Source organism: Mastomys coucha, unplaced genomic scaffold (assembly GCF_008632895.1).
Source record: "Mastomys coucha isolate ucsf_1 unplaced genomic scaffold, UCSF_Mcou_1 pScaffold18, whole genome shotgun sequence".
Taxonomy (NCBI): Eukaryota; Metazoa; Chordata; class Mammalia; order Rodentia; family Muridae; genus Mastomys; species Mastomys coucha.
The window spans coordinates 72,671,108-72,687,007 of NW_022196900.1; the positions used below are offsets into that span (position 1 = coordinate 72,671,108).

Genomic DNA, 15,900 nt, shown 5'->3' on the forward strand with positions numbered 1-15,900 from the left:
GCTTCCTAGTTTGTCAGTTTATATTCTGGCCCAGGTTAGGCAAGAACCTGAGGGGCATTTGTACTGTTTTTTGTCAGTTTATAGCCAGTCTGGTTTCCAGGTGTCCTTGTCTACCTCTTGCCTTTTACAGGGTTTCTTGACTAGGGATCTCCAGATGATTGTCTTTGTATACATTTTTAAAATTCTTTGTTACATTTTAGTCAGTACTTTTATAGAAGGTTTTTGTTTAATGTGGACATTTCCTAAGGTGGACATTAGGTATACCACATTCATAAAAGACTTTTCTTATTTTTCAGAAAGCCAAAGCTTATGGTAATTGAAAAGGCCATCCGACTTGCTTATCGTCATGCTAAGCAGAATAAAAAAAATGTACCATGCTTCTTACTTGGTTCCCTCACAGTGGATGAAGGTAATATATTGTAAAAAATAAATAAGTACATACACACACATAAAGGCAGTTATAGAATATACATTTGTTTCAGCTGGCTATTGCATGTGCTTTTGCTAACTTTTTTGCTATACATCATGGATATAAATATGAGTAAAACTACCCATTACAGAATTCATGGTGTAGTCACTTGGTAGACTACATAAGCTAAAAAATGTAATTTTTAGCTTTTTTAATGTAAGATTTTAGTATGATAAAAATATTTTGCTGAAATGTAGTTCCGCTTGGTGGTTTTATGTTTTTAATTAGCATGCTATATGATAGAAATATTTTTGTTCTGCAGATGAAGAAGGTGTGACGTTGACCATAGATCGCTTTGATCCTGGTCGAGAAATACCTGAATGCTTAGAAAGAACTCCTACTGCTTCTCTTCCTGGAGATTTTTTGATCCCCTGCAAAGTTCATACTCAAGGACTTTGTTCAAGAGATGTGATAGTTCATAATGCAGATGACTTCAGTTCAGCTTTAAAGGTGAAATTTATTGATAACATTATTCTTTTTTATAATAGTTTTTAGTTTTTGAAATTATGATATAATTATATCATCTCCTCCTGTCCTCCCTTCAACCCTTCTCATGTGCATCTCTTGTTCTTTTTTTTTTTTTTTTCGAGACAGGGTTTCTCTCTGTAGCCCAGGCTGGCCTCGAACTCAGAAATCCGCCTGCCTCCGCCTCCCAAGTGTTGGGATTAAAGGTGTGCGCCACCACTGCCCACAATTTATGGCCTTTCAAAAAGTTATTTTTAGGGTCACCCACACCTAACTTCAGCCTTCTTTGTACAATGTTACCTCAGCTCTGACTGCTTCATATTGGATAACCAATTAGTGTGCAGTTCCCTAGGGAAGACTGTCTCCCACTCTCAACCTTTCCCAGTTGCCTGTAGCTCTTTGTCTAAGGTTGAGACCTCATAAGATTTCTCCCTGCCATGTTAGCATGTCTATGGGTGTTGTCACCACTCTTTGCAACTTTAGGCAGCCATGTTGATGAGACTTCATTTTTGTAGTCTTTCTGACATTTCTAGTAGAAACAATCTCACGTGAAATGTCCTGTTCTCTGGCTCTTAACACTTTTTCTGTCCTTTTCAGCAATGATTGCTGAGCCATAGGTGCAGGAGTTATGCTACAGGTGTTCTAGTTGGGACTCACTCTCTCTGCATTTTGATCAGTTGTGGTTTTCTGTAATGGTCTCCTTCTGTTACAGAGAGAAGTTTCTTTGATGAGGTGTAAGAGTTCATGTACCTGTGTATCGAGGATAAATATTTAGGATGTACTTAGTTTAGGAATTATGCAGTTTAGTAAACGTGCAGTTGAAGGTTTTCCAAAATCCATGACTTGTCTAGCCCTGGGTGGTTGGCCAGGATTCTAGCACCAGGCATGATTTCCCTCTGTTAGTTACCACCATGTGTGCTGCTGTTGCTCCCTCAGGTTACTGTGCCATGCTGGCCCTTGTGGTTCATAGGTGCCATACCTGGGTCAGATCCAATCAGGTCCTCTGAGTCCTGTGTCTGAAGTGTAGAGGGCATTACTTTTAATTATAATGAGAATGATTGTGTGTATAGCTTATAGTATTTTGATAAATCATACAGATTTGAGAATTATTTGTAATAATGTGCACGCGCATGTGTACAAATATACATGCAGTGGTAGCTGTAAGAATAAAAAGGGCAAAGTAAGTCGGGCAGTGGTGGGTGCACACCTTTAATCCCAGCACTTGAGAGGCAGAGGCAGGAGGATTTCTGAGTTCGAGGACAGCCTGGTCTACAGAGTGAGTTCCAGGACAGCCAAGGCTATACAGAGAAACCCTGTCTCAAACTCCCCCCCCCCCAAAAAAAAACGGCAAAGTAGATATGGCTAAATATGGAAGAAGAGCTACCACAATTTGGATAATGAGAAAGGAACCAAGAAGGAGCAGTGATTGAGGTTCCCTAAGGCTGAGTCATAATTCGTTCCATACCCCACCACCCCACTGTAGTGAAACTTATTAGGGGTGATAATTGCCTAGCAGGAATTTAAAGAGCTACCAGGACATCCAAGTTGGAAATTTATGATGAAGCTGAGTACATGCTTTGATTAAATTCTTCACATAATCTTTTGATCATGTGAAAGAAATGAGAAGTGAAATGTTGTAAATTAGAATTAATTTAATTTTGTTAATATATCATAGAGGTATATGTAGCACTGTTAAATGAATTTTAAAGATATGGATGCATTTCAAGTTTTAAAATAATTATATAATATTGGTTCCTCAGGCTTTACAGTACCATGTGTGTAGCAAAGATTTCTTGGACTGTGGAAAGCTGCTTTCCTTACGAGCCCAAATCACTCCCAGGGAGAGTTTGGATGGTGTGGACTTTAACTTACAGTGGACAGCAGTAACTCTAGCAAACTCTTTCAAGTGTGTACCCGTGAAGCCTATCCCCATTATTCCTACAGCACTGGCAAGAAACTTGAGTAGTAATCTGAATATTTCTCAAGTTCAGGGAACCTACAAACATGGGTAAGTAAAAGATCCATTAGTCTAAGCTTATAAATATTCATTGAATTAATATATTTTCAATTATGCTAATTCCTATAGTCAGTTTACACGTCAGAGATCCATATTCTTTTAGGGAAAGTGGGTTTTGTGTTTTGTTATCATAGTCTTTGGCAATAGTTGGAAGAGTGTCATATACAGAGGATTAGTTACCCTCCCTTAATGTAGTCTCCTTCATTGAAAAGTCACATTTGTCCTGTCAAGTTGCCTGGGTACTTGCATTCACTTTTTCACTAGCATAATTGGTTCTGAATTTAAAAGTAATGTGTAAATAAAGTTGAGTAAGGTATTTTAAATATGTAATCTAAATGACTATTTTAATAGGTCAAAACATTTTACATATTGTCTTTGTGGCTTCTTTATCATCCACTACCAAAAATAGAGTTTTATTTAATAAAACTGAATTTCAAGACTTAGTTTGCATTTTTGGGGTTGAAAGCACACACTTAAAATTATTCTTACCTCAGTTTCTTCTGTTTAGATATATTACTATGGATGAAACACGCAAATTGTTACTTTTGCTGGAATCAGATCCCAAGGTTTATTCTCTACCTTTAGTGGGAATGTGAGTATTATTCTACTTAGAAAAACCTCTCAGCTTAATGTGTATCCAGATAATTGGGAAAATCGTTGGCTTTTATGTTTGCTTGGGTTTTTTTTTTGTTGTTGTTGTTGTTCTTCTTGTTGGTTTGTTTGGGATTGTTTTGTGTGTGTGTGTTTGTTTGTTTGTTTGTTTTTTGAGGCAGAGCCTTTCTGTGTAGCCCTGGCTAGCCTGGAAGTCACAGAGATTCTCCTGCTTCTAGAGAGCTGGGATTAAAGGGGTGTGCCACCTAACCTATTTTGAGCTCATTTATAAAGCTACAAAAGCTGGTGCTTCTTACACTTTGGTATTTTAATATTAATCAGCTAAATAATATTTCTGAATCCTCTTTGAAATTGAAGGTCTCCAGCCTTCTCATTAAATTTGTCTTTATAGAGAATCCAGGGTTCAACATGATAGAATTTAAAAACTGCTGAGAGGCACTTGTACAGAAATTCCCTTTAGTGTTAATGGATTTCTCTTTACAGTTAGTGGGTTAATGACATTGAGAAAGACGATTCAGAAACTCGTATTTGCCGGGCAGTGGTGGTGCATACCTTTAATCCCAGCACTTGGGAGGCAGAGGCAGGTGGATTTCTGAGTTCGAGGTCAGCCTGGTCTACAGAGTGAGTTCCAGGACAGCCAGGGTTATTACACAGAGAAACCCTGTCTCAAAAAACCAAAAAAAAAAAAAAAAAGAAAGAAAGAAACTCGTATTTATTCAGTATCTATTATGTGTTTTCTGTGTGCATAGCATGTTTGGTTCTGTGTTATGGCCTAAAATATCTTCTCAAAAGAATTTAAACTCAAACTCAGATAATATTCACACATACACACAGAAATCACAAAAAAAAATATTTGCAAATACAAAAAAAGACAATAATGAGTATATGATTTACCTATGAAATGAACTGAAAAATGAACATAGTGCTTGTGACTGGGCAGTGATGGCATGCACCTTTAATCTCTTCTCTTTTGAGGCAGAGGCAAACAGATCTTTGTGAGTTCAAAGCCAGCCTGGTCTACAGAGCAAATTCTAGAACAGCCAAGGCCACACAGAGAAACCCTGCCTTAAAAACAAAACAAAACAAAACAAAACAAAAAAAACAGCCAACCAAAATTAATTAATTAATTAAAATTAAGTAATTATAGCATTTTTTGGTTGTTTTTTGAAGTTGGATTTCTCTGGGTAGCCCTTTCTGTCCTGGACCTTGTTCTGTAGACTAGGTTGGCCCCAAACTCAGAAATCTGCCTGTGTCTGCCTCCTAAATTCTGAGAATGAAAGCATGTGCCACCACCACCTGGCAGTTGTGGGCATTTTCTTGTAAGGTATCTCTATATTTTGGGATACCTATATGTATATATTATAGCATTTTAACCTCTTCACAATTCCTAGTTTAGGCCACAAACTTTGGTCTCCTCTGGTTTTGTTCGTTTCCAGTCCATGCTGATTTATTCAGTTATCTGTCTTTCCCTCTACAAACCATTTTTCTCTTCCACATCCAAATGGAAGAGAACTAATACCATATACTTGTCTCTTTCTGTATGTAGATGTGATATATTTATGTTGTCATAGGATATCAATGTAGTCTGCCTCTGATTTGGTAATGTGACTTTTTTTTTTATTTGTCAAGTTTTTAATGTACTCCTATTGAGCATCAATGATCCATCTTGGAAAGCATGTGATCCAAAGTATGTAAATTTTAAATAACTATAGGGGTTTTTCTTTTTGAGGTGAGTTCTCCCTGTGTAGCCCCGCTACCCTAGAATTTGCCTCAGCCTCCAGCAGTTGGTGCGTGCCACCACACTTGGCTGATGATGTGCTTTCTGTCTTTCTCTTTTAGCTGGCTGTCTGGAATTATACATATCTATAGCCCTCGGGTATGGGCTTGCTGCTTGAGATACATGTTCAGTTCTTCTATTCAGGAAAGGCAAGTGATATTTTATTCTATAATATTTTAGTTTGATTGCTTATGTTTATAGTGTATTGGTTTTAGTTAAAATTCACACACTGCTTTAGTCTTTTATAATACATAATAAATGCGCACTTTTAAGGAAAATAAGCCTCATATTAAATGAGACTAAGTAGTAAGAAGGTAAGCTTGTAATGATCATGAGTAGGCATAGGATGTGTTAAGTTCAGAGGCACCGAGTGAAAGGTCACACAGTAAGGATGCTAGTATGGCTAGACAGAAGGGCAGAGAAGCAGGATGTTAGCTCAAGACAGAGGAATGGAAAGTCTTTGTTTGCTTTTTCTTCAGTCTTTTGAGACAGGGTCTTAATCTGTAGCCAAGATGGTTTTGAACTCACAGCGTGGCCCAGATTGACTTTGAACTCAAGGCAATCTTAACTGCCTTAGCCTCTTTGAGTGTTAGAAGTACAGGTGTGAGCTGTTATTTTGGGTTACAGAAGCCTTGACAACCTTTGCTAATCTAATAGAGGAAGCATGCTCTTTTCTAGCATTTATGACATTTCTGGATGTTGTCTTTTGCTATTGTCTCTTGCACTATACTTCTTTCTCACATTATTTGTAAAGTCATGCACTCCCCTCCTTTCCTTCTTTCCCTACCTCTCTCTGCACATATAAATACTTAGAGGAAAACTTTCTTCCCTTGGATTGTCATTTCATTTAATTTTTAGTTCATGCTATTTTTCCCAGACTGTTTCCTTTTTTTCTGATGGTGCTGGGTCTCCAAGCCAAAGCTTTGTACAGCTCCGACCTATATCCCAAGCTTTCTTCCCCTCCGTGTACGTTGGTGTTTTGCCTGCATGTATGTATGAGAATGTTTGATCTTTGAACTGGACCTGCAGACAGTCATGAGCTGACATGTGGATGGTGGGAACTGAACTTGAGTCCTTTGGAAGAGTCACCAGTGCTCTTAACTGCTGAGGCATCTCTCCAGACCCCAGCACCCTTTTAACTATTTTATTTTGTTGTGTTGTTTATTTTGTTTTAGGTGTGTTTTGCCTGCATGCTTGTCTCTATACTATTTGCATACTTGGTGCCCATGGAGGCCAGAAGAGAGCATTGTATCCTCAGAACTGGAGTTACAGGTGGTTGTAAACTACCAACTGGATGCTGGGAATTGAACCTAGGTGCTCTTAACTGCTGAGCCATCTCTCTAGCCCCAACCCCAAGGTTATTTTGTTTGTTTGTTTTTGTTTTGTTTTGTTTGGTTTTTAGTCAAATTCCTCCCTTTCCTTTCTTGCTTAGGCATTTCACATTCTGGGAATATAAATAGAAGAAGCCCCGTCTCTTTTTCTAATGCTTTTATAGTTATACTTTATATATTTTATTCAACTTTCCAAGTGAATTTTATTTATTTGTACTAAAACAAGCCAGACATAATGAGGCCTGCCTTACCTATGCCTAGCACTGGGAGGCTAAGGCAGAAGGACCAGTTTGAGGCCAGCCTGGGCTACATAACAAGTTCCAAGCCAGCCTACATTATCTGAGTCCTTGTCTCAGAAACAAAAAGAGAGAAAGGATGTTAAGTGTTTTCTTTGTTTTTAAATCTTTAAATTATTTATTTTATGTGTATGGGTGTTTTATTCACATGTATGTCTATGCATCACGTGCGCTCCTGGTGTTCATGGGGAAGAGGACATGTAGTGCCATAGGACTGGAGTTACAGGTGGTTATGAACTAACCTGAGGATGCTGGGTATTGAGCCCAGCCTTTAGAAGAGGACCAAGGGCTCTTAACCAGTGAGCCATGTCTTCAGGATGTTAAATGTTAATTGTTGGTTATTTTCTATGACTTAGTACAATCAAGTCTTATTACCAATTATTCATCTTGTTTTAAGTTTCTATAAACAGTAAATGTTCAGTAAAAGGTTAGGGGGGTGTTGAACTCCTGGACTCAAGTGATCCTTTTTACACTTGCAAGTAGCTAGATGTGTATGCCATTGTGTGATTGTGTGTGCGCTCTGGAGATTTTCTCTCTCACTCACTGAAGTGGAGGTTGGGTGGGGAAGTTTTCATTTTCCATTTTATATATTCCTGTTTTCTTTGATGTTTTTACAAAGAGTGTTTATGTATTTTGTTATAGAATGTTTTTTATTGAAAAATTAGTAACTTTGGGGGCTGAACAGATGTCTCAGTGGTTAAGAGTGCTGACTACACTTGCAAAAAGTTTGATTCCCAGTACCCTCATCCTAGCTCTCTGCCTCCAAGGGCATCAGGCCTGCATGTCATATAGGTACACATATGCAGATAAACACTTATATACATAAAAATAAATAAGTTTATTTTTAATTGTTAACATTAAAAGGTAAACTACATACTTTAAATAATCTACTGACTAGATTGGAAACTTAACTCAGGAGATCTTTCAGTATAATGTTATTATCACAAAAATTTAATTCAATGCTATTTTTTTGTTTAGGGTCTTTTCAGAATCTGGAAATTTCATCATAGTTCTTTATTCATTGACACATAAGGAGCCTGAATTTTATGAGTGCCTTTCTTGTGACGGTGGGACGCCCAACCTTCAGTTTCAGTTTCTAACCAACAAGGAGACTGTGCATCTTTTCAATGTAAGGCTCATGCCACCTGTGTGTGTGTCGTTTTTCTCATCACTCAGACTAAAACATCTGATAGAAGCCAGGAAGGGGAGGCTTATTACAGCTTGCAGATCAGGGACTTCAGTCTGCTTGGTTGGCTGGTTGCATATGTAGTAGGACTGTGTGGTAGAAGAGAGACACCCACTTCCTGGCTAACCTGGAAGCAGTGCAGCAGGAGTATAGACACTCCACTGTCTTTCCCACTTCATTCAGTCAGGGCTTCAGCAAATGGGATGATACCAAATGTGCTCTGTGCATGTCTTCATCAGTTAGTCCACTCTGGAAACACCTTCACCAACAGCAAGCAGAGATGCCCCACCCACGGAGGTGAATCAACTGAAGATTTACCATCAGTTCTTGTTCTTCTAGTCATGGTTTTTTTAGTAGCTTATACATTGTATTATTTTGTACTGTTGAGGATCTGTTGTTGTTGTTGTTGTGTTTTTGTCTATTGTTGTTTTTGTTTTTCGAGACAGGGTTTCTCAGTGTAAACAGCTCTGGCTGTCCTGGACTCGCTCTATAGACCAGGCTGGCCTTGAACTCAAGAGATCTGCCTGCCTCTGCCTCCCAGGTGCTAGGATTAAATGCAAACACCATCATGCCCAGCTGAGGATTAATTCTTGACATTAGTGTTTTCCTTGTTATCACTTATTTTTTAAATATGTGAGTATAATTAATAATATATAAGAAATTTTCGTGGGAGCCAGAGATATGGCTCAGTGGTTAAGAGCATTCATTGACTGCTTTCCAGAGGACCTGGGTTCTGTTTCCCAGCAATCCCATGGTGGCTCAAAACAGTCAGCAATTCCAGTTTTAGGAGATCCAATAAAGTACATAAAAATGCATCAAGGAGCCAATCCTACTGGCTCAGGCTTTTAATCCCAGTACTCAGGATGCAAAAGACAGTCTTAGTTCAGAGGCTTTGTTCCAGGGGAGCCAAGCGTTCGTTTTAAGATCTTGTCTCTAAAAATAAGTAAATGCATCTAGGTGGTTGTTACAGAGTAAGTAGGTCTTTGAAATTGTCATTAAAAACTAAATTTAAAGGATAAACCAAGTGTGGTGGTGCATGTCTTTAATCCCAGCACTTGGGAAGTAGAGACAAGACAGATCTCTGTGAGTTTGAGGCCAGCCTGGTCTACATAATCAGTTCCATGGTAGTCAGGGTTATGTAGAGGGGCCCTGTCTCAAAAAAATGAAACAAATAATATTATAATAATAATTAAAAAACAAAGGACATCCTCTCCTTTTTCCCATGCTAGATTCAAATTCTGTGGCTCAAATAATCCTCCTACCTTAGACTCCATTAGTACTTAGGGTTACATGTGTCAATCTTTGGTTCTGGCCCTAACACTACTTTTTTTTTTTTTTTTTGGTTTTTCGAGACAGGGTTTCTCTGTCTAGCCCTGGCTGTCCTGGCTGTCACTCTGTAGATCAGGCTGGCCTCGAACTCAGAAATCCACCTGCCTCTGCCTTCCAAGTGCTGGGATTAAAGGTGTGCGCCACCACCACCTGGCTACTACTTTTTTTTAAAATTAAATTACTATTATCTTAGGTCTTGAAATAAGTAATAAAATATATTCATTATTTTATTATAAGAATAATTTACCATATGGTTCCACTCAACTCATCTTGTTTTCTTTGAATTAAATTTATGGATTGTATCATTTCATGAACACATTTTTATACGTTTTTTTAAAGATTTATTTATTTTATGTGTATGAGTACACTGTAGCTGTACAGGTGGCCGTGAGCCATCATATGTGTGGCTGCTGGAAATTGAACTCAGGACCTCTGCCGGCCCTGCCCACTCTGGCGTAATTCACTGTAGTTGTCTTCAGACAACACCAAAGAGGGCATCAGATCTCATTATGGGTGGTTGTGAGCCACTATGTGGTTGCTGGGATTTGAACTCAGGACCTTCTGAAGAGCAGTCAGTGCTCAGAGCCATCTCACCAGCCCACATTTTTATATTATTGTACTCACTGTATCCCTGCTTACTGAAAGAGTTTCATAATACAGGGTTAGGTTCTTATTCCTACTTAAAAAAGAAATAAGCCAGGCATTCTACAGAAGTAGGTTACAGAAATCAGAAGTACTCTTGTCAGTGATCCAGAGCTACTGCTCAGATAAATAGAATTCTTTGCTATTTTAAGTCAAATCTCAAAAGTGTGACCTACTTCATTTCAGAATGTTGAACCTTCTGGCAGAAATCCAATCCGTTTCGAACTCAGTGCCGAGAGTCAAGATGCCGAAGTAGAGGCAGAGGTTTTTAGCAAGATTTCTAAGAATCTTTCAGTTAAGAGGTAAAAGATAATATTTATTACTGTGTGTGTTCTTTACTAGTTACTAGTTTTCATTGAGTAATTAAAATATTTTGGGGGCAAATAAGATGTCTTAATGGGTAAAGTCACTTGCTATCCAGTTTATCCACCTGAGTTTGATCCCTGGAACCCATGTATAGGTGGAAGGAGAACGCAACTCCAGAGCTGTTCTCTGGCCTCTACGTGTGGAGCCAGGCATTCCCCCACCCCGAAATAAATAAGCATAATTTTCTTTTTAAGACTTGCAATTGTTTCTGGTAGCTCCTTGATGAATTCAGTTCAAAGCTGTCTTTGAATGCTAGGGATATTTTGTTTGCTTTCTTGCTTACTTGTTGGTTTGAAGAAATCTTAGTTTGCCCTTTGACTCTTTAGTTAGAAATTATTTTTATTTTTAAATAATCCTGACAGGTGCCTTAACTGTTTCTCAAATGTTTTATTCATTTGTTTAGTAGGAGTATAAAATTAAGGGATTTGTTATGATGTTTTTACACATATATTTTGTGCTTTGTGTATTTACACTTCTCTACTTTGGAGTTCCCTTCCTTCTTCCTCTTAAATAGTTCCCATTTGGTTTTCAGACATAAACAATCTCCAAATATCAGACAAAACAAGTAACATTAGTCATTTAAGTGTGGTTTATTTCAGTTGAATTATCTTTGATCCATCCATTTTGCTGGGAATGTCATTACGCCACTCTTGTGGCTGAGGAAACTCATTTTTCTTTATTCTTTCTTCTGACTATGGACATTTAGATTGGTTCATATCTTCACTATTGTTACAGTGATACAGTAAGTTTTGCTTTATATTTTTATTTATTATTGTTTTTTGCAGTGCCAGGGATCAAACCCTGGACCTCTTAGATGCTAAGCAAGTAGTCTACTATTGAGCTGCATCCCTAAGCCATTTTTAAAAATTTTTTATTTTAATTTAGAAGATTCATTTATTATATATGTATGAGTGTTTTGTCTGTATGAATTTATGGGTATATAGTGTGTATATAGTGCCTTCATAAGTCAGGAGAGGGCCTCAGATCTCCTTGGAACCAGAGTTGTAATGGTTGTGAGCTGCCGTGTGAATTCTAGGATCCAAACGAGCCCTTGAACAAAGTAACATCAGAGCTATCTCTCCAGCCCCTTAGCTTTTTAAAATATAATCTGAACCTTCTCTTCAGCTTTCTTTAATGTTATATATTTAGGATATTATAAGAGAAATAAGCAGATATAAAGACATTTATTTTTAAAATTTATTGATTTTATGTATATAAGTATACACTGTAGCTATACAGATGGTTGTGAGCCTTCATGTGGTTGTTGGGAATTGAATTTTAGGACCTCTGCTTGCTCCGGTCGGCCCTACTCGCTCAGGTCAACTCTACTTGCTCAGTCCTCACTCGTTCCAGCCCAAAGATTTATTTATTTATTTATTTATTTATTTTAGTTTTTCGAGACAGGATTTCTCTATGTAGCTCTGGCTGTCCTGGAACTCACTCTGTAGACCAGGCTGGCCTCGAACTCAGAGATCCACCTGCCTCTGCCTCCCAAGTGCTGGGATTAAAGGTGTGCGCCACCACTGCCGGGCTAGATTTATTTATTATTATTAATAAGTACACTGCAGCTGTCTTCAGATGCACCAGAAGAGGGTGTCAGATCTCATTATAGGTGGTTGTAAGCCACCATGTGGTTGCTGGGATTTGAACTCAAGACCTTCAGAAGAGCGGTAAGTGCTCTTGCCAATTGATCCATCTCGCCAGCACATAAAGAAATTTTTTATTGATTATTGGAATGCTCTGATTTTATAGAGAAAATGGCTGATATCAGATATATCAGCTTTCAAGTCTTTATTCTAGGGGTCAGAAATTAAAAATGTTTGAATCTGAAGACCAAAATATTGGCAGGCTATGATCATTGTGGAGTTTTTGGTTTTTTTGCCATTTAGCTCCTAGAAACCATCTGTATTCCTTATCTCAAAGCTTCTTACACTGTTTTCAAAGCCAGTAGTCTATCCGCTTCAAGTCTCCCCTGCCTTTCCTTTTCCTTCTCATCCTCTCTGACACATATGCTTTCACCTTCACATCTTCTCTCACTCTAACCCTGACGCTTATGATTGTGCCGGGTCAGCAGACATTGGGGCACATGCTTTTAATTCCAGCGCTTGGGAGGCAGAGGCAGGCAGATCTCTAGATTCCCAGCCAGCCTGGTCTACAGAGTGAGTTTCAGGACAGCCAGGGTTATGCAGAGAAATGCTGTGTGGAGTGGGGATGGAGGGGATTGTGTTGAGTCTACTTGAGGAATCCCAAATAATCACTGTATCTGAAGAGTCTTAGATCCATAGCTTCCTTTACACACTTAGGTACTGCGCGACACTAGGGCTAGAGAGGTGTCTGAAGTGTTCCTTCCCATCTTTGTGGCATCGAGTTTCCTCAAACAGATTAGGTCACCAGAATCTAGTGCTTCTAGTCTGTTGCAGTAATAACTTTCTAAACTGTAAGCTTTATTTACCACTGTATTTAATATTTATGAAAGAAAGTTAAGGGAGTAGAATCAAATATTAAGAGGCTAGGTGTGTGTCTTAGTGTAGGGGCTTACCTAACATTTGCAAAGCCCTGCATTTGATTCCAGCGCCACCAAAGAAAGCAACAACAGGGTTGTTGAAAACTTTTTTGTTTTCAACTCTCAACGAAGCATTAATGAGGATCTGCCTCTAGGGTTTAGTAAATTTTACCTAAGAGACTGATAACAACTTAAAGTTTTTGCATTTTGATTTGGGTGTTGAAAAAAGCTGAGTTTATCATTTGACTTTAGCCCATTTTGGGCTTTTTGTGTGTGTGCGTGTATGTGTGTGTGTGTGTGTGTGTGTGTGTGTGTGAGAGAGAGAGAGAGAGAGAGAGAGAGAGAGAGAGAGAGAGAGAGAGAGAGAAATATAGCAGTATTCAACAGAATAACTCAAGTGCAAAGTTCTGTACCCTGTCTTCCTTCATAGTGGACTGTCTGCCTTAAGCTGCTATCCTGCTTGTTCTTTTATTCTGCTGAGATTACAGTCAATTCACTGTCTTTCTATCCCCTTTCCTCTGAGATTATGTAGAGGGGATTAATGTATATCATTACTGGTAATAAAAGACAGCATGGCTCACATCTGTCTGTGCTGCTGTCTGCCGGGAAGTGTCCATTTGTATCTCTTCCTTGACTCTGAGGGGTTAATATAAGTTTTTTGAGCCTGTTGGGGTACTGGTCTTCTGTATCATGAGAGGCTTGCACTGAGCACACGGGTTAGCCTTGTGTAGTCTTCCTGTCCTTGAATAGTTCAGAAGAACTGAACAGGACTGGTACAGACCCTGCCTATCTACTCAGAACACATTGTGATGATATTGCCATTGCTTTATTGCAGTACCTTGCACAGAAAGACCTTTGTGATTATTTTCCCTCTCTAAACCACCAGAGTTTGGAAGGCCTGTCAGATCTTCAATTCTTCTTTGTGGCTTCTTTTTCCCTGCTAGGAAGAGTTCACCTTATGTAAAACAGCATGTAGGATGTATTTTCAGGAACACATTGTAAGCTCTCAACTTCCTTATTGCTTACCTTTTCCCTGAAGCATCCTAATGAGATTTTGCCTATTTACTAGGATGAAACAAACAAGAAAAAACTTTTATGTACATATTTCTAATCTTTAGTCTTTCCCCCCCCCACCCTGCCCTGAAAATTTTTCTCTTTAATCTTAAACCTTAATTTTACCTTTTAGACTTCAGTACCAACATTAAAATTTTTCTTTCCTCCTTCTCAGTGCTAGGGATTGAACCCAGGGTTTTGCATGTTCCAATCAGCCCCTTTACCACTTACTATATCCCCACCTTTGTTAAGAGTTCCTGTTTTCAGGTGTAGCTCTCTGGGATACTCCATTTCTAAGTGTGTTCCCACTGTACATATAGGTACATAGAACTAGTATAATGACATATCTATATGAAATGCTAAATGAAACCTAAAACTTTGTAGGCTAGCTTACAAAGTTAATTTTAAAAAGAACTTAGGAGTCAGTGAGATGGTTCAATAGGTGAAGCAGTTGTTGGCAAGTCTGATGTGTGAGTCTGATCTCCAGGTCTCTCTTAGCGTAAGAGAAGACCAATGTCTGAAAATTGTTCTCTGAGCTCACACACATACACAAAATAGATTGTTTGTTTGTTTGTTTGTTTTGAGACAGGGTTTCTCTGTGTATTCCTGGCTGGCCTAGAACTTACTCTGTAGACTAAGCTGGCTTTGTACTCAGAGCTCCACCTGCCTCTGTAACCTGAGTGCTGGGATTAAAGACATATGCCACTACCACATGACTAAAATAGGTATTTTTAAAGGTAATAATACTATTTTTCCTTTTCCTTTTCCTTTTGCAACAAAGCCTTACTATGTAGCCTTTGTTGCCTGAAAGTCTCTTTGTAGAGCATAGAGATCTGCCTGCTGTGCTGGAATTAAAGAGAGGCACCATCACACACAGCCATGTTTTTTTAAAGTTATAACAACAAAAAACAAGTATATAAAAAAAAAAAAACACCAGAGATTTTCCTTTTTTGACAGTGGGTGTTTATACGATGCCTTGAGTATGGTTGGTGTGTGTCTTGCTCCTTCTGTTATTGCTGTAACAGTGTAGCTGAGGGAGGGGGTCATTTTAGCTCACTGTTTCAGAGAGGCTTCAGTACTTGGTGGGAAGGCCGAGTGAAAGAAGCTGCTCCACCCAACAGCAGTGGACTTGAGTGAAGGTAGCTTCTGCCCCCGATGGGGACCAGGAGACATAAAGCAAGATGGAATCAAAGCAAGTATCACACTAGAATCCATCCTAACTGACCCACTTCCCACAACGAGGCCCTTCCTGCCTCCTTCCAATAGTGCTATAAGACAGGATCCGAATGTTCAGAACCTAAGCCTATGGAGTACATTGAAGATTCAAACCATTGCAGGGTGCATATCTATCACACTATAATAGACATTTCCAGTAAGTGCTAAGCTTTCTTTCTACATTGTTTAGTGTGGTCAGCCAGAAGATGTTCAATGACTATTGATGTACTGTAGCAATTATGTAGGGTTAAACTTTTCAGTGATCAGGTAAATGGGGTAGTTAATTAGTAAACCTGTGTAGACCATGTTTCCTGCTAAATTAACACTGACCTAAGAATTTAGTACCTGTAGCTGTAAATTAAATGTTTCCATGTTTACTAAATGACATCACATTTCAAAACAGAAAAAACAAAAAACAAAACCCTGGTTTGTTGAAGGTTTCTCTTGTTTCCTCTTCTACTCTTTAGATCCTCCCAAAAAGTATCTCCTGGGAAAACAGCAGTAACTAAGCATGACACTGACCTTGACGAAGAAGACTTTTCTCCAAGGCCGATTCCCAGTCCTCACCCAGCGAGTCAGAAGGTAATGCTCTGAAAAGTGAGCTCATGTCATCTACAAAGCCCTCGGGTACCACTTCAT

General features: G+C 38.7%; 1 protein-coding gene across 2 annotated transcripts in view; it reads left to right on the plus strand.

The window, feature by feature from the left end:
* Positions 1-275: 275 nt before the first annotated feature.
* Positions 276-15,900, plus strand: part of Stil (STIL centriolar assembly protein) — a 35,240-nt gene continuing 19,615 nt past the window's right edge. For both annotated transcript variants that reach the window (XM_031378229.1, XM_031378230.1), the window contains exons 1-8: positions 276-409; positions 732-919; positions 2,695-2,942; positions 3,460-3,543; positions 5,403-5,489; positions 7,946-8,096; positions 10,311-10,426; positions 15,729-15,843. In XM_031378229.1, coding sequence (XP_031234089.1) covers positions 310-409; positions 732-919; positions 2,695-2,942; positions 3,460-3,543; positions 5,403-5,489; positions 7,946-8,096; positions 10,311-10,426; positions 15,729-15,843 — 1,089 coding nt within the window. In that variant the 5' untranslated portion in view covers positions 276-309. The remainder of the gene's footprint in view (positions 410-731; positions 920-2,694; positions 2,943-3,459; positions 3,544-5,402; positions 5,490-7,945; positions 8,097-10,310; positions 10,427-15,728; positions 15,844-15,900) is intronic.